Here is a 16,155-nt window from a genome sequence, read left to right as displayed (position 1 = left end):
GGCCACAGCTGTTTATAATGTATGGATGTGTAGCAGCTGTATTTTATAAATGTAGAAAAGATAAACAGAATTGAAGGACAGGAACCTCACACAGACAACACAACTCATGATATTCACCATGAAAGCAGAACAAACGTTTCTTTCTTTGCGTGATTGCTGTCGTATTACCAAAAATTAATTTTAAAGGATTACCCGTCAAAATGAACTACAAAAATATACTGCAATAAAGAACTGACAAAGGATGTAAATATTTGAGCTAATATTTGATTTCATGTACTTATAATGCAAAACTCGTCATCACTTTGCGATTCAGTACTCAGAAATCTGCACAGGTATAAAACCTAATAACAAGAAACTGTATATGTTGGTTTGTACCAAACAGAGACTCAAAATGCTGGAGTAACCCATTGGGTCAGGCAGCATCTCTGGAGAAAATGGATAGGTGCCACATATCATTTGTCTTGCCCCTTCTCGCGTCCAGTGTTTTTTCCTGCCCCCTCCCCCCCCCCATCCCCTACCACTCCCCCCCCCCCCCCCCCCCCTCCCCTCCCCCCCCCACCTCCCCCCCCCCATCCCCCCCCCCCCATCCACCCCCCCCCCCCCCTGCAATCAGTCTGAAGAAGAGTTCCAACCTGAAACTTCACCTATGCATTTTCTCCAGAGCTGCTGCCTGACCTGCTGGGTTACTCCAGCATTTTGTGTCTATCTCTGGCGCAAAACCATAAGATTGAGGACTTCTAATTGTTTTGACAGCTGACCCAACTCGAATCACCTACATAGTTAGGTTTCCAGTTAACATGGTTTGGGTAACCAGGCTCTACATAAAATACCAAACCTTGGTACATCTACTTACAAAGTGCCAGTCCAGCCTGTGGAGAGTTTGTTTTGATGCACAACTCAGCCCCAAAAAACATCTTCCCGTGTGGGAAGACAACCAGCCAACCAAGCTTCCATTTTTAAGATTCTAATTCCTAGATTAATCTCTGTGGGATCTTGCCACTTGTAAATTAATGCTACGTTTACACACTTCAATGGTGACCACCCTTCAAAAGTATATTGTGATATCTAGAAGTCTTAAAAGGTGGTACACAAATTCACCTGCTGTCTTTATTTTTTTTAAAGAGCCAACACTTACTTATTATTAAAGCAACCAAAGCTAATATGTAGAAGATTTAGCGTTGGAGGGGAGTGTTTGCAGGGGTGGGCTGTAATGATGCTGCTGCAGCGAACACAGGGAGAATTGCATTTAAGTGAGTACGGTGAGGAAAATTATTTACTTATCACAAGTACCTGAAATTATGCTGCACTTGAAAACATACAGGTGCACAACCTTTTATCCGAAAGCCTTGGGACCAGACACTTTTCGTAATTCGGAATTTTTCGGCTTTCGGAATGGAAGATTTTTAGCGTAGATTTTAACGGCTGGCTCAGTGGTAGAGTGCTCGGCTCATATCCGCAAGATCGCGAGTTTGCGCCTCGATCCCGGCAGTTACTCGATCGCGAGTTTGAGTCTTCAATGTAGTTTTTTCTCGCAGAATAGGAGAGAATAGGGAGGGTTAGGCTGGGATCATTCTCTGCGAGATGATCTTAGTGCGGGAGACAAGTGTAGGAGAGGTGTACTGACTGTGTGGGCAGAATTTTGGAAGTGATTGCCCACCATTCTCAAAGGCCGCTGTGTCTCACTGTCCCTGGGATAGCAGGGGGCGATCAAACAGCACAATACCCCCCTCCCCCTCCAACTCCAGAGGAATCCGCTCCCCAATGGGGCGCTACGGTGACAAGTGGCAGTTCGCCCGCAGCCCGAGCTGCGCCACCCCAAGAACAAGACGTACCTTGCACACCATCAGCTTCTGCCCTACGGGGAGCGTGTTCCTCTGGAGTTGGAGCGGGGCTGGGCTGGAGTTGCTGATCTGGGATCTCCGTGCTTGTAGTGGGCCTGGGGGTCGGTGTCCCGATGAGGGGACGCAGCTCGGGCTGTGGGCGAACTGCCACTTGTCGCCGTAGCGGCCCATCGGGGAGCGGCTTCTGGTGGTCCTGACGTCTCCGGCCAGTTTGCTGTTTACCTCTGGAGTTGGAATGGAGTTGGAATGGGACTGGGCTGCTGCTGGCTGTGGGTCTCTGGGATCTCCGTGCTTGCAGTGGGCCTGGGGGTCGGTGTCCCGTTGGTCCTGACATCTCCGGTGACTGGCACTGACCTGCTGGCATCACCGACGTGAAGACAGTGCAAAGCCCCCGCGCCGGTGCAATGGGCGGGGAGCTGGAGAGGGGTGGGAAGGGGTCACACACATGGCCGGGAAGCAGAGGGATGTAGGTGGGGTGAAACTGAAGGGAGCGATAATCTGCTGCTGCCTGCCCGCTGAGTTAAAACGTTCCCACGGTAGACTCACGATACAGATTGTCAATTATTAACCTCCCGCGCAATATACCCTCACCTTCTCTTTTATGAATGGGGATTTAGTTCCCCTTTCTTCGAGGACCGTCCGAAGGTTCCGCTGTCACCTCTGCGGGCCGCCCTCGGTGAACGTCTTCAAGGACCTTTCTTCAAGGACCGAAAAAATGTCCGCTATTCGGAGCTTTTCGTTATTTGGAATTTCGGATAAAAGGTTGTGCACCTGTAATAACTTATGAGTAAAGTCATAGAGTCAAAGAATCTTACAGCGTGGAAACATCTTGGGCAGGTATCACAAAGAAAAAATAAATCAACGTTAGAGAAGGTATTCACAGCATATTATCTTCCAAATGAAATCAAGTTTTAATTGTTTTCACCTCTGATAATAATCTAGACATTTATTTGTAATACACAGATAATTTTACACCTTGCATACAACAAGAAATGTTATGTTACGTATATCGTCCAAGTACAAATTGATAATAAATGCTAATTTTATTTGCTCTGTGATGGTGGGGAGAGTATGAGGAAAAATTGTTGCTTATGTAAAGGAAAATTAGCTTTTCAGAATTATTTTTGTTTTTGCAGATAAGTATTATGAAAAGTTTGATCTGTGTGGATTTATTCAGAACATGAACCATAGAAACAGATGGCTGCAGTTTTTCAAATCGACAAAGCACATGCAAGAAGGGTTTACCTGTAGACCGCAACATCCGACTGCATTTAATATTGAAGCATTGTGTACAACACGATACTGAATTCCTGCTTTTACTGCTCGCAAAACTAGATCACTGTGTGTTGTTGCACTGCAAGAGAACAGAGAACGTAGTGGAATAAATGCACAAATTGACACAGGACCACAAATCCCACATATCATTCCTGATCTAATCAAATTTTAGCAAAAATCTAACAAAGCTTTCTATCTAAGTGAACTATTTCCACTCATCATAATCTTCCATCCTTTATTTGATCTTCTTAGAAATCATATATAAACAGACAATCTATAATGTCTAAAATATCTAAGATATTCCACCACATGTACAATACAATACCCCACTCATAACCTTTAATTATCCAGTATTGGTGTTCAAAATTGGGTAGGAAGAGTGCAAATATTCAATGCTTTGCTATAATTGCCTTTGAAAATTAAGGAGTATCATGCATAACTTCCTGGAACCGATTATAGGGGTGGACAAAATTCATGCACTCTTCTCTTCAAGTTAGATAGAGTTCTAGGGGCTAGTGGAGTGAAGGGATATGGGGAGAAGGCAGGCACGGGTTATTGATAGGGGACGATCAGCAATGATCACAATGAATGGCGGTGCTGGCTCGAAGGGCCGAATGGCCTCCTCCTGCACCTATTTTCTATGTTATATGTTCTATGTTCTCTTTTCATTATTTCTTGTTTATTTTATTTAAACTTAGGAGCTAAATGAAACTCCTCCAAGAGTCATCATGCAAGCATCACCAAAATGAAATGATTTGGCAGAAAACAATAAGTAAGGAAAAAATGGCGAATGTTTCAATACAAAAATCATATTGTCAAGAAACAGTGGTAGCCATTTCATACAATGATCACCAAAAACATCACAAAATTCCTGACAACCATGACCTCAGTCCCAGTAACAATCTCAAACTTTGAAATTTATGTCATTCAAAAATAGTCTAATGGGCCTGTCCCACTTAGGGGACTGCAGGAGACTCTGCGGTCGCCACATGTTGTCGTTTCGTGTGTGTGTGTGTGTTCCACTCTGACAGTTCCAGTTACCAACTTGCCGGCAGTTGCCTGAAAAATTGCCTAAGTAGGACAGGACCATAACACACAGTTCAAACACACAGTCAAGTTTCATCGACCAAAAATGTTACAATTTTCCTCATCAGATGTACAACTCACATTGCTTTCTTCCGATCACATACACAAACCATACTGCTTTGTGTAGGAAGGAACTGCAGATGCTGGTTTAAACCGACTGGTTTAGACACAAACTGCTGGAGTAACACAAGCAGCATCTCTGGAGAGAAAGGATGGGTGATATTTCGGGTCAAGACCCTTCAGGTAACAAAGGAAGTTTCATTCATTCACCCTTGTTAATCTACTGCTTAAAGCTTGACGTCCTTTCCTACAACCATAATGCTTTTATAAATGCATTAGGGTTTTAATGTTTTATCGAAAAGTGTTAAACTGATGCACGAGAAGATTAGGTAAATACCAGACTTGTAGCAGCAGACATAAGATGAATTGATAGTCTAGTGTTCCTGTTCTGAGAATACAATTTCCCACAAAGATACTGAATAGAAATATAAAGAATGTCTTCCAGGTTTGGGAGTGGTAAATCCCTTAAAACAATGCTTTGTGGTGTGCAAGGCTGAGTGACCAAAGAGTAAAGGTTAATTTTATGAAGGACAGATTTAGAAAATAAATCAGAGTAATTTATTTACAGTTATGACTATAAGAATGTCAGGAAACAAATCTAACACAATACCCATTTAAAAAATAACTAACTGCTAAATCAGTAAAACTGATAATCGACCATGGAACAATTTGGAAATATCAATGGTTCAGTTTGACACACCAGGCAACAAGTACAGGTGCACAACCTTTTATCCGAAATTCCGGAAACCGAAAAACTCCGAAAACCGGACATTTTTTCCAGGATGTTGTCTGCACACCAAAGCTCGCGTTTGGCGCCAAACATGACCCGAAACGACCCACGGTTAACCCAGGTCTGTACTACTGTAGCGGCTGCCTCCTTAAACATCTGTAAATCATTGCTTATATGTTAGTCAGTTAGTTTGGAGAGGCTTTTATGTGAAGGGGGGGGGGGGGGGGGGGGGTGGGGGAAAAAACTTTAATTCTTAGTCCCCTACCTGGTTCGAGAGGCGGGGAGCGGGCAATGCCTTACCGGGTCGCCGTGCAGTAAGCTCCGGAGCAGTGTGGCCGCCGACTCCCAACTTCGCGGAGCTGGGGCTGCGGGCGTCCAGCCGCGGGCGGCGCCGATTCTAGCTCCGACCCCAGCAACTCTACCCCTGGCTGCGCGGCGCTCCAAATCCTAAAATCTACCTACCTACCTAATCTACGCTAAAAATCTTCCATTCCGAAATCCGAAAAATTCAGAAATCCGAGAAGTGTCTGGTCCCAAGGCTTTTGGATAAAAGGTTGTGTACCTGCACTGTGCTCCCTTATCCCTCAGCAGGGCCCTGGTTCCTGCGCTCCCTGTTTCCCCTGCTCCCTATCCACTCACCAGAGTCCTATCCTGTACTCTATTTCCACTTACTGAAGCTCCAGTTCCTGTGCTCTGTTGCCACTCAGTGGGACTCCATATTCTGTGCTCCCTGTCCACTCACTGGTTCCCATTGGGCATATTCCATTTCCTCTAACTGGGGCGTCACTTTACATACTCCCTTTCAACATCTGGATCAGTGGAAATTTTATTCTAATAATGGATAGTATCTAAAAAAGGTGAATTAAAAACCTATAAACAAGGAGCTGCAGATGCTGGTTTAAAAAAACCCCCATAAAACTGCTGAATTCCTGGGATGGCGTGATTGTCATATGTTGATAGAATGGAGCAGCTGGGCTAGTTTTCTCTGGAATTTAGAAGGATGAGATGGGATCTTATTGAAACATATAAGATCATTAAGGGTTTGGACATGCTAGAGGCAGGAAACATGTTCCCGATGTTGGGAGAGTCCAGAACCAGGGGCCACAGTTTAAGAATAAGGGGTAAGCCATTTAGAACGAGGAAACACTTTTTCACACAGAGAGGTGTGAATCTGTGGAATTCTCTGCCTCGGAAGGCATTGAAGGCCAATTCTCTGGAGGCTATCAAGAGAGAGTTAGATAGATCTCTTAAAGATAGCGGAGTGAAGGGATATGGGAAGAAGGCAGGAACGGGGTATTGATTGTGGATGAACAGCCATGATCACAGTGAATGATGGTGCTGGCTCGAAGGGCCGAATGGCCTACTCCTGCACCTATTGTTTATTGTCTATAGAATTAACTCTGTAGGTCCAGTCGCATCTGTGGAGAACATGTGTAGGTGACGTTTCAGATCAGGACCCTTCATCAGAATCGATATAGATGACGTTTCGGGTCACGACTCTTCTTCAGACTGAATTACTCCAGTACTTTGTGTTGTTTTTGAATTAAAAGGTTGTTGAAGTGTTAGCAGAAATAACATCAATAGGTTAGAAAATCTGACAGACTGGCACCAAAGCCCCAAGCATGCTGGATTATCAGAGAAGATGGTTAAACAAGAGAAGGTAAGAAGATAGTTTGTAAGATAATTACATTGGAATATAGTCGGGTAGTCAGGAACATAATTTCAGTTAAATATGTTGAAATGTAATTGGAGCATGCTTCCTGAATAGAAATGTTTGACCAACAGACCAATTAATTCCTGAAAAAGGAATGAACACTACTTTAATTGTCCTATTCCCTTGTATTTTCTATTATTAGTTGTTGTATAACTAGAATTAATTGAATGAATATTCAGAACTGCACCCAAATGCATGGATCAGGACTTCACTGGAATGAGAAATTACTGATAAATTAGTACAATTTTAAAATAAAAATGATGAAACATGTCCCAAGTTTTCCTATGTTTAGGTGAATTCCTGATATACAGTTAACAACTTACTTACCCAAATGGATCTCCTACTACAAGAAAGGCAACGTCATTATCAGCAGCATCCCTTAAAATTTCATCAGCTTCTTGTTCAACCATCTCTCTTTCTGCAATAATTAGTTCACGACCATAAAACTCCTCCTATAAATGAAATGGAGCATAAATATATTTAGCTATGATTTACCCATTCAGACCGTGTTTAGGCATATTAGTCTAGCTTTTAGGTTGCTCATATTGATCGATTTTTACTGTTGATAACTCATTTGCATCCAGTTGATAACGGCTATTATTTTGCCACAACCTGTCCTAAATCATTATTTTTAAATGTTACCTGTAAAATATAGCTCGCATGTTAGAATGAGATGATGAGGCAAGATGCCAAAATCTGCTCTGGCAATGGAGAGTGATGATTATTGACAATTGAATCAATCTTTTCTGCACTTTTAAAGTAACAACATTAGGAAGTTTAAAAAAAATGAATATATTCATAACCGAAGGACAAATAGGTTTGGAAATGCTGCTTGAATTTTATTCTCTTTAAACTCATAACACTGGGATCATAAAAACAATTTATCAAAACATCACATCCAGTTACTTGGTATACAACAGGGAAGACAAACCAAGATCCTCGTTTAAGAAGGAACTGCAGTTGCTGGAAAATCGAAGGTACACAAAAATGCTGGAGAAACTCAGCGGGTGCAGCAGCATCTATGGAGCGAAGGAAATAGGCAACGTTACGGGCCGAAACCCTTCTTCAGACTGAAGAAGGGTTTGGGCCCGAAACGTTGCCTATTTCCTTCGCTCGATAGATGCTGCTGCACCAGCTGAGTTTCTCCAGCATTTTTGTGTACCAACCAAGATCCTTTATGGTTTTATGGCGCAGTTTTGTCAGTTTAACTGAGCTACGGATGAAATCTGCAATATTATTTCTGCATTGTTTTATTTGTACTATGAAACGTGGTTATTTATGTGCTTTCTCTCAGAATGAATTAAGTTTCCAGCATTTCTAGCAGCTTTGCTACTTAAGGATAAATGCTTGCAATCCATTAAGAAGATCAGCCACAGTATTGGTAAGATGATAATTCAATTTTGAAGATCAAACCGCACAGAGCAATTTTTAAATATTTTTTTTTTTTAATAACATGCAGAACTGTAATGGAATGATATTCAAACATTGAAGGTGTTGAAGAAACCCAAAGATGTCAACTTCCCAACAATATTCACAGAATTATAATCAGGAACAGGAAGAATGCCTGAGGTTCCTCAGCACATTGGGGTGACTGTTATAGCCTTTCCACTTTGAATGAGTACCCTTTCTATGAGAACAGCACGGTACCATAGTGTATGATGCACCACCAACCTAAATAATCACAGGGATCTTACAGCATGAAATGCACTAATATAATCAAAATAGATTCTCTTTATAATTGTATGTCTGGAGGGAATAAGCGAGTTCGGTATTCCGACTGCGCATGCCCGGGTCAAAGGTCACTATGCATAAACATGGCTGGAAAGCAGTGGAGCGGTGCACATGTACACCTTTATTTCTTCTGTTTTTTTCTAACTTTGATTCTTCTAGCTAAGAAAATACTGCTTTCAAACTATGAATTAGTTGTATTTATTGGTCCGGGTCAGGCCCCGGTCACCAGCGCTACGGGCACTGTTGAGTTGCTGCTGGGCCGTCCCCTCTTGGGTATCCCCGTCTGTGGGCGGCCGGAGGCGTCGGGCCAGGCTTGCAGCCAGCGCAGGAAGAAGGCAGCTGAGTTGCCGCAGCGCTTTGTGTGTATCCCTGTTGATGGCTGGTGCTCAGCTTTTGCAGGCGCCAGGGGTGTTGACCGGCGGCCGCTGGCGGGTTCCTCGGGATTGGAGCGGGGTTGGGCTGGAATTGGCGCTTCTTCTCCGCGCTGGCTGTGGGCATGGGGCCGCTGGTGTCGTCGGTCCGGGGCTGTCAGTTGGCCTGGCAGGTGGGTTTGAACTGGGGTTGGCACTGCTTTTCTGAGCTGGCTGTGGCCTGGGGCCGTTGGTGTTGTCAGTCCAGGGTCGTCCCAGACGTCTCCGGCCGCCCCCTCGGGCGGGGATGGAACACCCGGGGGGGGGGGGGGGACAGGACGGTCCAGTGGCAGTTTGGCAGCGCTTGCGGCGCCGGGGACCCGAGTTCAATCCTGGCTGAGAATGAGGTGCGGGACTGTGTGCACGCTCCCCCCCCGTCTCCCAATCGCATCTGCCCCCTCTCTCTCGTTACTACACCCTGTTCTCGCTCTACCTGTTCGTTCGGGGGAGATGAAAAGTTGATCATTCATGGGGGTCTCTGGAATTGAGAATTTCATTGCTCATTCGTATTCATAGATGAGGCTGAATAATTCCATTCTTGAAATTAGCAGAATAGTGATATTCGACTCAAAAAACTATCATTGTTCTGTTCCAGTCTGGAATACATTAATTTTCCTATAATGTGACCACACGTCACCCCCATTCCTCAGAATAAATATATTTTTTACACATAAATTATGAATAAAGATAAGAATTTATACAGTTTCTTCAGCTAGTGCTTCGTTCGTTTGTTCTTTATGGTGAATGACCTTTGACAAATCTCATGATTCCTTGCGTTTTTCGGAATACCGAACTCTCTTATTGGGGAGATTAATAATAGGAAGGAACTGCAGTTGCTGGGTTACACCAAAGATATACACACATAATGTTGGAGTAACTCAGCCGGGCCAAGCAGCATCTCTGGATAGAAGGAATGGGTGACGTTTCGAGTCGAGATCCTTCTTCAGACAGAGTCAGGTGGAGAGGGAGACACAGAGATGAGGAAGTGTAAGGTGTGAAAACGAGACATCAAAAGGGATGCAGGTCAAGGAAAATGTAGAATAGGTCACTGTTAGCTACGAGGTGACAACGAAGCATAGAGATAACATTTAATCAGGGGAACATTCAGGCTGGTTGGAGAACTAGGAAGGGGGATGGATGGAGAGAGAGGGGGCAAGCAAGGGTTACTTGAAGTTAGAGAGATCAATATTCATAGAGCTGGGGTGTATTTATGTATTATAGCCTTCACAATACAAATTATAAACTTTGCTCACGGGGACCTGTCTTTTTGAAAGGTGTACTCTGCCTGTAAGAAGGCTGTGGTATGTATCTCTGCGTCTCCACGTACCAAGGCGTCTTTGCCGACACTGAGCAGGGACGTGTACGCCTCCAGGTAGACCCGGCTGCAGCGCTTTACGATCTCCAGTCCTTTCACCGTGATGTCCCGGGCGTCCCCTAACCCCAAGCCGATCAAAAACAACATGCTGCTGCAGCCGCCCGCCCCGCCGAGCCACTCTCCTCTCCTCTCCTCTCCCCGCCGCTCGGGCCCGCTTTCCCCGGCAATACGTCCTCGTGTGGGCCCCGTCTCCCCGGCAGCGGCGGCAGAAGCGGCGGATTACGGCACCGCACTTTGCGCTCTGCGCCATCTTTGTTTTGCGACGCCGTGACTGAGCAAGAAGAAGGCCGCAGACAGACATCATCAAAGATCATGGAGCGGATCTTTGGACATCATTGACTTTAAAACAAGTAGACATCTGGGGATGGATGAATCACAGGGGCTTGGGATTCCGACCGTGGAGTTGGCGAATGGGTTCAACATCCCAATACTGGGTCTTGGTGAGTTACTTCGTGTACTTGCCTTGGTTGGCTTGGAGTAACGCACTGGTTCAGTCTTTGCCTTGCCATACGTTCATAAGTGATGCGAGCAGAATTAGACCATTCGGCCCATCAAGTCTACTCCGCCATTCAATCATGGCTGATCTGTCTCACCCATTCTCCCCATAACCCCTGACACCCGCACTAATCAGAATCTATCTATCTTTGCCTTAAAAATATCCACAGCCTTCTGTGGCAATGAATTCCACAGATTTACCACCCTCTGACTAAAGAAATTCCTCCTCATCTCCTTCCTAAAAGCCCTGTCCCATGGTAGGAGTTCATTCCAAGTGCTCTCCCGAGTTTGCCCTGATTCGAACTTGGAGATTTACGGTAATGGCCACTCGTCGGTACTCGGGGCTCTCGTGGACATTTTTCAACATGTCGAAAAATCTTCACGAGTCTTCCCGTGCTTACCTGCCGTTAGCTAGTCTTCTCGAGTACCTGCCCTTAGCGTTACGAGTCGCTTAGAGACGTCCCCGAGCTCCGACGTACCTGCTACGTTCATTCTCCGTGCTTACCATGAGTTTGATTTTTTTTAAACTCGGGAGAGCTCTTGGAATGAACTCGCACTGTGGGACAGGGCTATAACACGTCCTTTTATTCTGAGGCTATGACCTCTGGTCCTAGACTCTCCCACATGTGGAAACATCCTCTCTACATGCATGCTATGCAAGCTTTTCAATATTTGGTAAGTTCCAATGAGATCCCCCTCATTCGTTCTAAACTCCCAACGAGTACAGGCTCAGTACCGTCTCATCAAACGCTCATCATATGTTAATCCACTTATTTCTGGGATAATAATTCTCGTAAATCTCCTTTGGACCCCCAGCGCCAGCACAACACTGCACAACAGTGCTCAGATATGAGGCCCAAAATTGCTCACAATACTCCAAATACAGTCTGACCAGCACCTGATAAATCCTCAGCATTACATCCCTGTTTTTGTATTCTAGTCGTTCTTACTAATTTGATTTGCAAATTAACTTTTTAGCAATCCTGCACCATGTGACCTGAATGCAGATTCCAACCCATTACAATCTGGAAAATCATTACTACTGTATTAAATATGTGACCTAATTGATGTATCCCTGACTGCAAGATAAACTCTGGTGGACGTGTTGGCATGGCACCTGATCTTAAAATTTACTCAATACAGTAATTTCCCCGCAGATTTTTGAAAACTGGGTCATGCTTTTTGAAGTTTGATGTGCAACCCCACCCTAACCTAACCACTTATCACGTAATACAGTGAAGATTTTAAGAAAACAAATAGAAGCTACAGTTTGTCTGAAATAACTGAAATCCTGATGAAAAGAGACAACAAGAATGTGGTTTAAAAAGAGCATAATGAAGGTGATAGGACATACATAATCAAAGAAAATTTGATACTTTGTCATGAGGTGAGGTATTAGGGCAGATGACCAAACATGTATTCAAACTTTTCAATATTTCTTTGGGTTTTTTTTAAAGTAAAAAGTGTGGCAGAGTGTTTTAGGAATGGAATACAGAGGTTAAGGCCATAGCAGTAGAGTGGACTATTGTTAGTGGTGAAGCATTTAAAAATCAGCAATGCTCAAGTCAACCAAGTCAGGTTTATTGTCACCTACTCATACGGTGAGGTACAAATATAATTAAAATGTTTGCTTGCTGCAGCATTGCAGGCATAAAACTCAAACATACAAAAAGATAAATTATACGACTGAAAATAAAAAATACTGTAAAAAAGGACATTAGTGCAAAAATACACAATTACAACAAGAGCCGTGTAGTGCAAGAAGTGGTCCATAGTGTTACATTGCTGAGGTAGGATTAGAGTTGTACAGAATGGTTCAAGAACCTGATAGTTGTAGCAAAATGGGTGTTCTTGAACGTGGTGGGATGACATTTCAGGCTTCTGAACCTCCTGTCCAATGGCAGCAGCGGGAAGAGACCCTTACCTGGATGGTATTAGTTTATTATTGTCAAATGTACAGTTACACAGTGAAAAACTTTGTTTTGTGTGCTGTCTAGTCAAATCATATCATAAATAGACACTAAACGCTGGAGTAACTCAGTGGGAAAGGCAGCATCATGGGAGAGAAGAAACCCATTCCTTCAATCCAGTGATGCTGCCTGTCCCGCTGAGGTACTCCAGCATTTTGTGTCTACCTTCGGTTTAAACCAGCAACTGCAGTTCCTTCGTACACAAATCATATCATATGTGAGTATAATCAAGCTATAAAGTTCAGCAGAAGTTCAAGGGAACAATAATCAGAGTGCAGAACATAGCGCTATATCTTTACAGAGTTACAGCTACAAAGAAAATGCACTGGTCACGGTGGCGCAGCGGTAGAGTTGCTGCTTTACAGCGAATGTAGTGCCGGAGACCCGGGTTCAATCCCGACTGCGGGTGCTGTCTGTACAGAGTTTGTATGTTTTCCCCGTTTCTCTGAGATCCTTCCACACTCCCACACTCCAAAGACTTACAGTTTTGTAGGTTAATTGGCTTGGTAAATGTAAAAAAAACTGTCCCTAGCGGGTGTACGATAGTGTTAATGAGCGGGGATCCGGTGGGCCTAAGGGCCTGTTTCCACACTGTATCTCTAAACTAAACAAAACTAAAACTAAACTAAAAATATAGCACAAGGGCCACATTGAGGTAGGTTGGGAGATAGGGACTACACTCAGAGGTCTGTTTAGTAGTCTGATAACAGCAGGGAAAAAGCAGTTTCTAAATCTGGTGGCAGGTGCTTTCAGGCTCTTGTAACTTCTGTCTGATAGGAGAGGAGAAAAGAGGGAATGACCAGGGTGTAAGTGGTCTGTAATTTTGTTAGCTGCTCTTCCTTTTCTGAGATAGGTTGGTATCCTTGATAGATGCTGCTTCTTGAGATGCTATATAGCACCTCATATAGTAGGGAGGGCTGTACCTTTGGTGAGCCGAGCTGAACTCACCCTCTCTGCAGTCTCTTGTGTTCATGTGCATTGGAATAGTGGTACAAGGCCACGATGCATCCAGTCAGGATTCTTTCTACAGGGCATCTGTAGAGGTTGTTTAGAGTATTTGGTGGCTTATCAAATCTCTTTAAACTTCTAAAAAAGTAGAGGAACTGGAGCAGCTTTTGCATGATGACATTCAGGTGCTGGGCACAGGACAGAACATCCGAGATGTTAACATTGAGGAATTTGAAACTGCTGACTCTCCACCGCCAATGAAACCTGGTGCGTGGTCTCCCGGTTTCCCCTTGTGAAGTCCATGATTATCTCCTTGGTTTTGCTGAAGTTGAGCAAGAGGTTGTGGCTGCACCACTCAACCGGATGCTCATATGCCTCTCCTGTACACCGAGTCATCAACGTGTGTGATTCAACCAACAACAGTGGTGTCGTCAATTAGTTTATAGACGACATTAGAGGTGTGATTAGCCACAAAGTCTTGGGTGTAAGAGAGTACTGCTGGGGACTAAGCACGCACCCTCGAGGTGCACCAATGTTGATGGTCAGTGGGATGGTGATGTCGTAACTAATCCGCACCGATTTATGTCTGCTGATTAGGACGTCAAGCATTTACTTGCAAAACTAGGTACATGCCGAACATGATGCCTACTTAAACTAATCCTTCCTGCCTGCATGTGATCCATATCCCTCCATTCACGGGTCTGTTTTAAAGCCTCTTAAACGCCTACCATCGTATCTGCTTTGATTGTGGTGGGTGTAAGAGTAGGAATGTGAATATTTTGAAGGGGTACAAAGCACTGGGAGATTACTGAAAATGGAGGGGTGAGAACATGGAGACATTTGTACATCAGATATTTAAAAATCAACCTGTTATCAACTGGGACCCAATGTGAGGCTGTGGACAGCTTGGAAAAGAATGGAATTTCAGAGGCAGACAACAGTGCTATTACATATTGTGTTTGATATTGCTGGCTGGGTGAACACAGCATGTTCCAATGTGGTTTTATGAAAATAAAATCATGTCCAGCAAGTCCTTTTGTGTTTTTAAAGGATGTAATATGTGAAATTGATAAGAGAGGCACTCGTTGCTGTAATGTACTTGGATATCCTAAAGGCATGAGAAGGTGCCACATAAAAGGCTGACATACAAGATAAGAACGTGTTATTGAGGGAAGTGTTATAGCATGAATTGAAAATTACTTATCACAGAGAAGGTTAAACAATCTTTTTTAGATTGGAAAGATGAAACTAGCATAGTGCCGGATTGATCAGATGTTGACCTTTATTTATCATTTACATCAATAATTTGGTGAAGGAAGCAGAGTATGCAGTGCCCAACTTTGTTAATGGAATGAAAGGTGGAAGGGTCAATAGAGTTCAGAGTCTTTGCTTAATTGTCAAAGGTACTGGCAACAGAACAAGGAAATTCTTACTTGTTGCAGCTTTACAGGCCAAATAATGCAATAACACACAAATACGTATTAAATATTCACGATAGTTATTATACATTTTATCAGGTAACCAGACTATAGTAGTGTAAAACCAAAGTACATAGTTGCAATCAAAACAACATTTATAGTAGATCATAATTGCTGAGATAGGGTTATGGTTGGTGTTATGCCGTATTCAAGTGTCTGATGGTTGATGGGAAGTAGCTGTTCTTGAATCTGGAGGTCACGGCTTTCCGGCTCCCTTACCTTCTTCCCGAGAGAAGTAGTGAGGCCAGGGTTGTGTGGGACTTTGATGATACTATAAATATGAGGCAGTTCCTACTGAAGATCCTTTCGAGGAGGTCGGTAATGTTGATGGAGCACGCAATGTTTATCACTTCCTGCATCCTGGAAGTTTGTGTGATCTAAGCATTGATGTAATGAGTCAGTACCAGGCACGTGCCGTGGGTAATTATTCAGGGTAGACAGTCAGTCGGCTTTTTAAAAATCGTAACCCGCGCATGCGTAGATTGTTCTCTCTGTAAGCTGTCAGTCGACTTTTATAGAGTCTTCAAAAGCCAAATCTCTTAATAAAGCAGCTAATTTCCTGGCAATGAAAACGCACCCCCATTTTGAGTTGCTAAATTTTCAAAGAAGGCTGGTGGGACATAGAATTTCTCATGCTCCAAAAAATAAAAATAAAGCAAGCAATTAGCCCAAGGCTTCCAAATCTCTTTCATTCTGAATTACTAAAGGGGAGCGGGGTGGAGTGTGACGGCAGGTGGAGAGATGGAGGGAAAAATGGGAGCATACCGGGACAAGTTGATCTTATTCAGTTGTGATCTTATTGAATGACAATACTTGTTCAAGGGACCAATTCGGGGAAGAGTTCCTTTCACAGTTTGTGGGGAGTCTGGCCAGGGGTAAAGTTGCGGGGAGGGCAGGGGCATTGAGAAGGAGGGGTCGGGGATTCAGATTCAGATTCAGATTCAACTTTAATTGTCATTGTCAGTGTACAGTACAGAGACAACAAAATGCATTTAGCATCTCCCTGGAAGAGCGACATAGCATATGATTTGAATAAATATTT

General features: G+C 43.7%; 2 protein-coding genes across 5 annotated transcripts in view; one reads left to right on the top strand and one right to left on the bottom strand.

Annotated features, from left to right (window-relative positions):
• Window positions 1–10,472, bottom strand: part of dph5 (diphthamide biosynthesis 5) — a 33,379-nt gene extending 22,907 nt beyond the window's left edge. The window contains exons 1-3 of one of the 3 annotated variants that reach the window (XM_055642352.1): window positions 10,101–10,472; window positions 7,034–7,158; window positions 3,087–3,195 (exon numbers count right to left, since the gene is read on the bottom strand). In XM_055642352.1, the coding sequence (XP_055498327.1) occupies window positions 3,087–3,195; window positions 7,034–7,158; window positions 10,101–10,472 (606 nt within the window). The remainder of the gene's footprint in view (window positions 1–3,086; window positions 3,196–7,033; window positions 7,159–10,100) is intronic. The other 2 variants (XM_055642353.1, XM_055642354.1) reach the window with 2 other exon arrangements.
• Window positions 10,473–10,521: 49 nt separating this feature from the next.
• The window catches only part of zgc:110366 (uncharacterized protein LOC550476 homolog), a 108,805-nt gene continuing 103,171 nt past the window's right edge, over window positions 10,522–16,155 (top strand). For both annotated transcript variants that reach the window (XM_055642355.1, XM_055642356.1), the window contains exon 1: window positions 10,522–10,662. In XM_055642355.1, coding sequence (XP_055498330.1) covers window positions 10,587–10,662 — 76 coding nt within the window. In that variant the 5' untranslated portion in view covers window positions 10,522–10,586. The remainder of the gene's footprint in view (window positions 10,663–16,155) is intronic.

Source organism: Leucoraja erinacea, chromosome 10 (genome assembly GCF_028641065.1).
Source record: "Leucoraja erinacea ecotype New England chromosome 10, Leri_hhj_1, whole genome shotgun sequence".
Lineage (NCBI taxonomy): Eukaryota > Metazoa > Chordata > Chondrichthyes > Rajiformes > Rajidae > Leucoraja > Leucoraja erinaceus.
The sequence above is the reverse complement of the archived record's forward strand: the minus strand, read 5'-3'. Positions and strand labels throughout refer to the sequence as shown.